Source organism: Micropterus dolomieu, linkage group LG01 (assembly GCF_021292245.1).
Source record: "Micropterus dolomieu isolate WLL.071019.BEF.003 ecotype Adirondacks linkage group LG01, ASM2129224v1, whole genome shotgun sequence".
Classification (NCBI taxonomy): domain Eukaryota; kingdom Metazoa; phylum Chordata; class Actinopteri; order Centrarchiformes; family Centrarchidae; genus Micropterus; species Micropterus dolomieu.
Window position 1 is genome coordinate 30,280,740 of NC_060150.1, and position 10,854 is coordinate 30,291,593.

At 39.7% G+C, this 10,854-nt stretch overlaps 1 protein-coding gene across 1 annotated transcript in view; it reads right to left on the reverse strand.

The window, feature by feature from the left end:
* The window catches only part of LOC123980113 (myosin-6-like), an 18,029-nt gene that overhangs the window by 5,947 nt on the left and 1,228 nt on the right, over nt 1-10,854 (reverse strand). The window contains exons 3-28 of the mRNA XM_046064346.1: nt 9,387-9,474; nt 9,254-9,300; nt 8,882-9,093; nt 8,639-8,782; nt 8,406-8,562; nt 7,337-7,364; nt 7,131-7,236; nt 6,938-7,030; nt 6,790-6,853; nt 6,606-6,704; nt 6,418-6,521; nt 6,194-6,332; nt 5,939-6,057; nt 5,690-5,839; nt 5,442-5,612; nt 5,035-5,344; nt 4,862-4,932; nt 4,577-4,782; nt 3,634-3,757; nt 3,407-3,543; nt 3,066-3,321; nt 2,734-2,976; nt 1,983-2,159; nt 1,752-1,897; nt 1,574-1,664; nt 1,207-1,488 (exon numbers count right to left, since the gene is read on the reverse strand). Coding sequence (XP_045920302.1) covers nt 1,207-1,488; nt 1,574-1,664; nt 1,752-1,897; nt 1,983-2,159; nt 2,734-2,976; nt 3,066-3,321; nt 3,407-3,543; nt 3,634-3,757; nt 4,577-4,782; nt 4,862-4,932; nt 5,035-5,344; nt 5,442-5,612; nt 5,690-5,839; nt 5,939-6,057; nt 6,194-6,332; nt 6,418-6,521; nt 6,606-6,704; nt 6,790-6,853; nt 6,938-7,030; nt 7,131-7,236; nt 7,337-7,364; nt 8,406-8,562; nt 8,639-8,782; nt 8,882-9,085 — 3,621 coding nt within the window. The 5' untranslated portion in view covers nt 9,086-9,093; nt 9,254-9,300; nt 9,387-9,474. The remainder of the gene's footprint in view (nt 1-1,206; nt 1,489-1,573; nt 1,665-1,751; nt 1,898-1,982; nt 2,160-2,733; nt 2,977-3,065; nt 3,322-3,406; nt 3,544-3,633; nt 3,758-4,576; nt 4,783-4,861; nt 4,933-5,034; nt 5,345-5,441; nt 5,613-5,689; nt 5,840-5,938; nt 6,058-6,193; nt 6,333-6,417; nt 6,522-6,605; nt 6,705-6,789; nt 6,854-6,937; nt 7,031-7,130; nt 7,237-7,336; nt 7,365-8,405; nt 8,563-8,638; nt 8,783-8,881; nt 9,094-9,253; nt 9,301-9,386; nt 9,475-10,854) is intronic.

Genomic DNA, 10,854 nt, shown 5'->3' on the forward strand with positions numbered 1-10,854 from the left:
TCTTGAGGTCTTCAATCTGCTGAGTGTAAGACTGCTTCCCTCTGGTCAGCTGGGAGACCAAGGAGTCCTTCTCCTCCAGCTGTCTGCTAATCTCACCTGAAAAATAAATATTTGAAAGGCCACATATCAAGCTGCAATTGGTGTTTAGTTATATGTCAGTTTGCACCCTGCAAATATCTGAAATAACTCCACTTTAGCTGACACTTGTTAAACTGATTACCATTTTCAGTTTGAAGCTTTGCTTTTTGCATTGCAAAGTCATTGATGGTACGCTGGCCTTCCTCCGATTTCGTCTTGTATTCAGTCATTTGATCCTCCAAAGTGCGGCACATTTTCTCCAGGTTGGCCTGAGTTAAATGATGTTTTCATTAATATGTAAATCATAGAATGTATCCAACCCAAGCATTATTTTCTGTATAGTATAATTTGAGAGTACCACTTTCATATCTGTGTTAACTATAGAGGTAGCTCCAGCAGGCCATCAGCCAGGCTTAGTGTAAGGAGTAAAAGCATGAAAACAAAATACTAGCTGGACACAGCTAGGCTCTGTTCAAATTTAGAACCTGTCTGCCAGCACCTCTAAAGCTCAGTTTTTATAAATGTATCTTGTTTGTTAAATCTGTACTCAAACAAATGTAAGAATAACAGTTTGTGATTATCAAAGGGTTACATGTTGTAACACTTTCTTGGCCAAAAGCAGTGGGGCAGTGACTTCCTGTCACTTCTGCTTCTTGTCATCTCTGAGGTTGCCCTCTCTACCCCCATACTTAGGCTACCAAACAAACATAACAGTGGCAACTCTCTGTAAGAAAGTGGATAAACATATTTCAGACTGTTCCTGCTCTCATGTCTATACTGTAAATATGAATATGCGAGCAACCATTTAGCTTAGCTTAGCTTTGCACAGACACTCGAAACAGGGTGGAAACAACTAGCTGTGCCCAAAGGTAACAGCTACCAGGTGCTGGTAGTAGCTTCATATTTAACGATTGGTAGCAATTTTCTCATTTAACTCTTGGCAAGAAAGTGAATACAGCAAATTTCACAACATGTCAAATTATTTGTTAAAGATGAGTTGACTGGTTTTGTTTGTCTTACTTTAACTTTGACAATCTGCTCCATGTTGGACACCACATCATCCAGCTCCAGTCTGAATTCGCATTTCTCTTTCTCCAGCTTCTGTTTGACTCTTTGCAGATTGTCAATCTGCTCTCCCAGGTCGGCCACACTGTCTGCATTCTTCTTTCTCAGTGTAGCAGTAGTGGCTTCGTGCTGCAGAGTGGCCTCTTCAAGGTCTCTGCGCATCTTCTGAAACTCGGCCTCTCTCTTCTTGTTCATCTCTATCTGGGCCGCAGTGGCTCCTCCGGCCTCCTCCAGCCTCTCACTGATCTCCTCCAGTTCCCTGGCCAAATCAGCCCTCTGTTTCTCCACCTTGGCTCGGGCAGCTCGCTCTGCCTCCAGCTCTTCCTCCAGCTCTTCAATGCGAGCCTTGATGAAATTCATCATATGATAATAAATTTTTAATTGGAATTCACATAATAACGCAAGAGATAAGACCTGTTTGTGCAGTTACCTGTAACTCCTTCAGTTTCTTTTGAAGTTGAGCACCCATGGCTTGTTCATCCTCAATCTTACTGAGTTGCTGGCTGATTTCAAAGTCTTTCCTACATTGAATGACAAAACGGTTTACGGTAGTAATCAGATGTAGTATGATGTGCATCGTGTTTGTGATTGTCAAAGATGTGTTTTACTTTTTGAGCTTTTCCTCCAGCTGCTGCTTGTCATTCTCCAGATCCATCACACTTTCTTGGGATAACTTTAAGTCCCCCTCCAATTTTCTCTTGGCTCTTTCCAGATCCATCCTCACTTTCTTCTCTTGCTCCAATGATCCTTCAAGCTAACAGACCAAACAATTCAAACATTTACTCTATAAGTTGTGTCTTCAGAACTTGAGATTTAGTCGCAAATACCATTGTACTCACATCATCGACTTGCTGCTCCAGCTTGGCTTTGGCCTTGGTCAGAGTGTTGACTTTGTCCTCCTCACTCTGCAGGTCGTCCAGCGTTTGCTGATGAGCCTCCTGAAGAGCTTTCTTCTCTTTGGTGAGCTTAGCAATGATTTCATCCAAAGCTGCCATCTCTTCGGTCAGGTTTTTAACCTTAGAAAACAGATTACAGTTGTTGAAAGACTCTTCTTTAATACTATACTATAAATAAGTATTTAAGCACACAGTAACTTGTTTTTTAACAACTTATGGGCATCTGTCAACACAACACTGACACAGTATTACCTTTGAAGTATATATGGCTAGCAGACACAGAGCAACATTTAGAGCTGTGTCTCTGGCCACCCGTTAAATGAAAGTCCAAGATTCACTCTGCTTTTAGCTCTGGTTTACCTCTCTACTCTTTACCTGCTAATTGCTCCACTAATTTTGACTGCCATTTAGTGCTGGTCAGGTGGCCTGAAGTGTGCTTTTAGAGCTTATGCTCTGCTGGGCCTGAAAGTGAAGTTATGAGAGCGGTGAGAGTGAATCAACAGTTCAGTTTAGTTTTGGGGCTATGAAGCTAAAAGAAGGAGCTGAAAGATGTTAAAACACTCCTTACAGCTGAGAGGAACTGCAAAGCCAGGTGATAATCTGTGGGTTTGGCACCACAAACAAACTATTTCACATTATACGTAATCTGATTAATTGTTATTAACAAAATACAGACTGTAGCTGCTTTAATTACCTTGTTCTCAGTGGCATGCTTTTCCTTTTCTACTTTAGCCAGAGTCAGCTCCAGATCATCGATGTCCTTCTTGAGTTCTGAACACTCATCCTCTAGCTTCCTCTTCTTGGCAGTCAGCTCTGCATTCATCTCCTCTTCATCTTCCAGCCTCTCTGTCAGCTCTTTGGTTTTGGCTTCAAACTGGATCTTACACTTGATCAGACCCTCACAGCGCTCCTCAGCATCTGTAAGATTGTCTTGTTCCTACAGTAGATTTAACAAATATTTTTACTCATCACATTTTTGGAAGTATATCGCTGTAAGTTTTACGTAAACTGAATGACTGATCGTACAGTTTGGACTTGGAGCTGCAGGTCGTTCTTCTCTTGGAGAAGAGTGACCGTTTTTTCCTCCAGCTCTTTCCTGCGAGCCTCAGACTTAGCATAAGCCTCTTTGAGCTTCACAAACTCCTCCTTCATGTTTGCCATCTCCTTCTCAGTCTCAGCTGATTTCAGCAGAGGTTTTATTTTGAAGTACATCTTCATCCAGGGCCAATTCTTGACACCCATGAAGGCACGCACATTCCACTGGATCACCAGTAAGGAGTCCCTGTTGAAAAACATCAGTAAGCTTAGATCTATTTTTCTGTACCCTTTCTTTAATTTACTGTAAATGTTTAAAGTAATACACCAACCTGCGCTCAACTATTTTCTGGAACTCAATCCTGGCAAGTAGTCCTCTGGATCTCGCTTGGATTCCAGTGATGATGAGAGCGAGACGATCATCTCTCATCTCCTCAAGAACACCCAGCAGACCAGCTTTGAAGAACACCTGCAATTAACAAAGTTTTTTGTAATTTCTCCCCGGCAAAATTACTTATTAAACCCTGCTGTTTGTAATTGTTGTAGAGACAGAAGCAACCTTTGTGTGTCCTAGTTTATACTGCTCATGGTCAATATCCAAAGAGCCCAAAAGTTTTTCTGCTGCTTTCTTGTTGTCCATGAACTGTCCCTCAGGGATAGCATTAGGGTTCAGGATGCGATATCTGAAATGATACAACCATAACATCTTCAGGGATGGGCAAAAAAGACATCAGAATGTATTTTAAAATGTGAATCCTAGAACCCTAAATTCAAGTGTACCAAAATAAACTACAAAATGCAGCAGCCACTCCCTGTATCAAAACAAACTACTATATATTTGTATTTCAAAAATACAAAAAATACTAAAAAATCTATTAGCCTGTTTGATCTATCCCTTCAGCAGTACACTGATTCAGTTGATTAAGTGTACAGTGTTTCTCTGACTAATGAGTCAAGTGATAAATCTGATATATGCAACCAGTTACCCAATCAAATGTTGATATATCTCTGTGATCACCCAGATGAAGGTTAATTTTAAAGTAACAAACAGTTTAAAAGGTTCAGTGTGTAAGTTTTAGTGGCATCTAGTGGTGAGGGTTGCGAATTGCAATCAGCGGTTCACAGTGCATTTGCATGCTCCTCGGATGGCCCCATTTCCCGAGTTGGGAAGTTGTTCTTCCTCAAAGCCTCTAAAGCCAACCTTGATGGCCGCACATTACGCACAACATCCTTGGCTCTGGCACACAGGATGACACAGGAATGGAGCCATCAGTAACAGAACTGATGCCACAGAAAAGGGACGAGATGGCTGTGGATGAATAAAGCGGAACTGTGGAACACTTAAACTACAAGTAAACACAAGTTGGGGCCTGAGCAATCCCGACCATGATGCCTAGGCAAAGGTGTTTGACGGTCAAACACCCAAAGGCACAACGTCACCAGGTTATATCATTGATATTGTGTCCAGGTGGATCACAAAAAACAAACACTGCTTTTCTTGCCTTTGTTTGAAGTCTCCATACTGGATCCTGTTGGGGAATCCCTTCCTGCAAATCCTGATGCCTTCCAGCACACCATTACAGCGTAGCTGGTGCATGACCAGAGGATTCTCCATCGCCCCGGGAGTCTTGGTCTCATTGGGGATGATGCAGCGTACAAAGTGGGGGTGAGTTGACCTTAGGTTGGTCATCAGTTTGTTCAAATTCTCCTGTAAATGAAGACTATACATTTTAACAGGTTCCATATATCAAACTAAGGACATATACAAAACTATAGATTTCTTTTACCCTGTGAAGTGCAGACACAGTCTGGAAGGAAGAACCTTTCTTCTTTCCACCCTTTCCACCCTTCCCTGCATCTTGGGTTGAATGGAAATAAGTGTAATTGTCATTTTTGTCATTGTTGATATCCTGTATAATTCAAGGACCAGTATTAACCAGTTTAGTCAAAGATCCCTTACCTGAATCTGCAGAAGAATAGCCAGCAAACAGGACAGCCAGTAACTTCAAGGTAGACTTCTGATACAGTCCCACCACAGTTTCATTCAATGGGTCCTTGTTCTTCACAAGCCAGTTACAGATGTTATAATCAACAATACCAGCATAATGAGCCAGGGAGAAATGAGCCTCTGGTTTCCCCTTAACAACTCTGGGCTTCTGGAAGTTGGGACTTTTACCCAGATGGTTGTCATACAATTTGGCTTTAAATGTTGCATCGCTAGCTTTGGGGAACATGCACTCCTCTTCAAGGATGGACATGATGCCCATGGGCTGAAGGAAAGAATTGATTAGAATTAACTGAATGTAAACAAATAATAGTTCATGTTTGTAACATGAATTCTGAAATCAAATTTAATTCTACACCAACCTTCTCAATTAGTTCAATGCAGGCCGCCAAGTCCATGCCAAAGTCAATGAACTCCCATACGATGCCCTCTTTCTTGTACTCTTCTTGTTCCAGCACAAACATGTGATGGTTGAAGAACTGCTGCAGCTTCTCATTAGTGTAGTTGATGCACAGTTGCTCAAAGGTGTTGGACTAGGAAGAACATTCAAAGAAAGGAGTTAGAGAAAGTATAGTTTATAGTCACATGTCCATAAAGCTTTTATACTCACATCAAAGATTTCAAAGCCAGCAATGTCCAGCACACCGATGAAATGCTGACGAGGTTGCTTGGTATCCAGGGATTGGTTGATTCTTATCACCATCCACAAGAACATTTTCTCATACACTGACTTGGCCAGTGCTCCAATTGAGTAATTCACCTAGATAATTGCATAAAATCAATGACATTATAATTGAAACCAACTTTATTCTTTAAACCCCCAATGGATGTCTGTACAGTGCCTGCATTTTAAACTTACTTGCTGCACATTCTGACCTTTGGTGACCCACTCATTGCCTACTTTTACTCTTGGGTGACACAGGCCTTTGATGAGGTCAGCAGAGTTCAAACCCATCAGATATGCAGTTTTGTCGAGATCTGTGAATGGATTTTGTGTAAGAGAAGCATTTAGTACATTATTTGTGTAAAATAAAGGCACATATTAGTGGTATGTATAGTCTTGTTTTAAGAGAATAGAAGTAATCTGTTCTTTATTGTCATGATGATCATTTACCCTCTGTGCCATCAGGCTCTGCCTGCTCCTCTCTCTGTTTCTGCTTGAACTTCATGTTTCCATAATGCATAATGGCACCAGTCAGCTTGTAAATTCCATTCTTCTCCTCTTGGGTGAATCCCAGGACATCAAAAGCTTCCTTAAATTTACATTTACAAATTAAATTTGAGTTAGTTGTAAAACTTTATGTGTGGAATTTTTATCAAGCATTCTGTTACACTTACATCAGTAGCCATCAGTTCATCTGCATCATCGATGGAGCCTACAGTTGTCTCTCCCTGAGAGATAAAGGCGTAGTCATAGGGGTTGTTGGTGATTAGCAGCATTTCTGTCAAAAAAAAAAGGTTTCAGTCTGTGTGAATGTGATATTTCTTTAGGGACAGATATATTCTATGTTTTATCAAACCCTTACCCAGCAGTTCTGGTTTCTTTTGGGACAGAATCTGGTAGAAGATGTGGTAGTCTCTTTCAGCCTTAAGTTGATAGGTGACACGGGATTTCTCCAGCAGATCTGACATCATATAAAATATTTAGATTAAGGTATATTCCTGACCTATGAGAACTCTTTTCCTAACTTTAATGTACTGTGTACTTACAAGTTTCAATATCTGCTGAAGCCAGTTTACCACTGACTCCAAAATGGATTCGAATGAATTTACCCTGTAATGAGAACATGTAATTTAGAAGTTGTCAACATAACAAAGACATATCTATGCTAGTACTCTCTGAAGTGACCAAACTTACAAATCTGGAGGAGTTGTCATTTCTGATGGTCTTGGCGTTTCCAAAGGCCTCCAGGGCAGGATTGGCCTGGATGATTTGATCCTCCAGGGTACCCTGCAGAATTAATTGGTGCCAAAATTTAGTCCTTCAAAGTCAAAACCTAATTTATTATATAAATCACAGTGTACAAATGATGACACTGTTTTAAACCAACCTTTTTCTCCTGAGCAGCATCCTTCTTGCCAGAAACAGCTGCGATGCTGGCAAAGTACTGGATGACTCTCTTGGTGTTCACAGTCTTTCCTGCACCAGATTCTCCGCTGAGAATGAAAACAAACATGTGAAATGAACATGTCATGAAGACAAAACAAAAACGTAGTTCTTCAAATAGGAATCAGATACTATTTGTGAAGTACTTACGTGATAAGGACAGACTGGTTTTCTCTGTCTGTAAGATTTAAGTTCAGTGTTAGGAAATCTTTCTTAAAATGTCTGGATGGTGGACGGAAGTCAGGTCAAGTCAATTTATTTATATAGCTCAATATCATAAGGAAGGGGCAATATTTATGATACATGTATCAAAAATACATATTTGAAATACAAAATAGGATTTTGTATTTGTATTTGATATGGTTAAAGAATATGGCTTCATATTTTGTATCAACATGTTTTGTATTTTGTAGTTTAAAAAGTTTAAAAATACTGTGAAATACTTTGTGTTGACATCATAATAAAATGCTGCCTCTGATTGGTGCCTACTCAGTAATTTGCCCAGACTTATTGAAATCAGAACAGTAAATTGATCCAGACCAAAAGAAGAAGGTCAAGGTGAGAAACATGTAGGTTTCCATTGTTTTCTATCCATTTTTAGCATAAATTGCTATAATTCATTAACTTTTGGTGTTGATTTTAGTAGCCTAGGCTAAATCATGTTTATGTAATGTTCTAGCTAAATATTGCCCTGAGTAGCAGCCCTCACAGCTAACAAATAGTTTGCTACTTCCAGCCTATGTTAAGTTTATGTTGGTTGGGTAAGAAAAAATATTTTAAAGCTTTTCAGAGTTGAGCAATCCTTCTTGAAAACTATGCTAAATCTGGATGATCACAGGGAGATGTAAATATCTGATCTGTTAACTGGTTGTTTATATCAGTTTTATTGCATGACTCATTAGGCAGAGAAAAGCTGTTGTTGTCCACTTAATCAACTGAGTCAGTGTACTGGTGAAGGGATAGATCAAACAGGCTGATTTAAGGTTTCCGAAGTGACTTCATGATACCTCTGAAAAGTATTTTTATTATTTCTGAAATACAAAAATGCAGTAGTTTATTTTGACACACATAAAATTGGGGTATTTGGTATATTATTTTAAACTACATTTTGATGCATTTTTGCACATTCCTGAATACCATAAATCACAGATTTGCCTCAGTGGGGGAGAGATTACAAAACGCTGTGTCAGAGATGATGCAAACAAAGAGCTGAACATACCTGACAGCATGTACTGGTAGGCGTTGTCAGAAATGGAGTAGATGTGAGGAGGAGCTTCACTTCTCTTCTTTCCTCTGTAGGCGTTGACCACTGCCTGATCGTACACTGGCAGCCACTTGTAGGGGTTGACAGTCACACAGAACAGTCCTGAGTAGGTCTGTGGACAAACACATAAAATAAGTCCCAAGATTTCATACAGTGGAAAGATCAGTACATTTGTGGTCATTACTCACATAGATCATCCATGCTGCGTAACGCTCTTTGAGGTTAAACAGCACAGCAGGCTCATGGAGGAAGGTGAACATCGCCATGTCTTCAATTTTATCGAACTTTGGCGGGTTCTGAGGGTGGATATCCGCCTCCTTATGGACTACAGTCTGAAATAATTTAACACAGGGAATATCTTAATTTAGATTGTTTGACTGTCACAACCGCTTTCCCACTCATTAGTCAGTGTAAATATCTGACACACTTACTTTTCCAAACTCAGTTTCAACTGTGACTTTGTCGCCATCTCTGGTGGTGACTTTGGCTTTAACGAACTCCACCTCAGGGTCGGGCACAAAACACTGCCTCTTTATGTCAAATTGTCGAGTCTGGGCCTCCAGGCGCTCCATATCTGACTTTCTCAGGAAGGTAGCAGCAGGCCCAAACTCCGCCATGAGGGCGTCGCATGACATCTTGAAAGCTGTGAATCAAGAACATGGGTTGAAAGCAATTTGATTATATGGTCCCTGGAGAAGCACTTTGATAACATGTTGTAAGTTTATGGTTTAATGCATTTGTATATAGAATCATTTTCATGTAGGCATATTAATCATAATTTGAAAAACAAACAGCCTACTTACTTGCTTTCTCTTCCTCTCCCCCTTGATAGATCTGGTGTGGTGGGTCTCTAGAAATAAATAATAATAAAGTAAAATTGAATTATCAATATGTTGTGCGATAGTTGATTCATATGTAAAAGGCATGCATACTTACCTGCAGGTGCTGTGGTCTTGTCTTTACTCCTCTTTCTGAACCCCTCTTTATATGCATCCAGGAGGCAGAGCTTTGACACCCAGCCACCCTATGAGAGAAGAGCAAGAAAACAAAGAGCACACATCAAAAAAGGAAGATCTGTATTTGGAGATAAAGGAGTGGGCAACAATCCCTCTCATGTAACCATTGGTCAGTGAAAATCAACTTATGAGCTGGTCTTAGATTAGCATCTATTTTTGTTTTGTCCTTCAAGTTACTGAAAAGCCTGTACTTGTAAAAAATTATAAATACAGTATATAAGCTGATATTTGAACATATCTGGTGTTATTTTCATTATATTAAACCACTTTCTAACATATGTCATCACCAGAAATGTGTATGTGGATCTATTCTTGCCTGTTCCTTAAAGGAAAACAATGTTTTTTTGTGGTAATATAAAATATATGCGCTTCATTAGAAATTTTGAAAAGTTTCTTATATACATTTTTTTTCAACTAATGACAGCTGCACCTGTTGGTCTGTCACTACTACAATAAGGACTGTCTGGGTGTCTACAGACTACAGTATTGTCTGTTTTCTATTATCCTGGAGGACAAAGATAAACTTGTGAAACTTTTGACTTGGATTCCTTCTCTTGGTCATTGTTTGCCTTCCAGTGGACCTCGGCTGACCTTCATCCATCTATAATAACAGATTGGGTCTAACAGCTGCCTGCTTGTTGACCATACTGTCCATAATTACATTCGGGTCATACAGAACACAATGACAATGGGCCAATGCTTGTAATAACTGTCGCGTTAACAGAAGAGATCTTTAAATCATGTGTTTATTGAGTGGACAACCTGAAGACCTCCTCAAGAAGCACATGAGCCCTTTAGACTTTGAAAACTTCACACTTCAGGTTTCACTATGACCTGGTCGGTCTTGACAGTTGGATGTCTACACTCAGTGTACCATTCCTTAACGCATTATGGGCAAAGCTGAGGTTGTCATTCCCAGCTGTCTTTTGTCCTTCTGCAGTCAACACTTATGATGGACGTCATGAGCCTTCCTACATGCAGCAGGGGCCCCCGGTCTGTTTTACAAGTTGGTACTTAGACAGATATGGCAGATGGGACAGTCATTTTCTGGGTCATATTTGTGTTGTTTTGGTTTTTGTTTTGTTTTGTAGGTTAATCATCTTTGCAGAGTTTGAAAAGCTATGTTACATATTAGATGTCAATATTTTTTTCATAATTAATGAAGAATTTTGGTTAGCACCACACTCTATTATAAATATAAATTACTATATACAATTCTATACATGAAGATTAGTTTGTTTGTTACGATGAGAATACAGAGTGAAGGTCTGTGAAAACAGTTGTATAATGTTTTCTTTTTCCCTTTCACCTCCACTGACCCTACATAGATAGGAGCTTTCTAGTACTGTATCTCAGCTTGGACTAATAGTAATAAGTCAAATATTTTA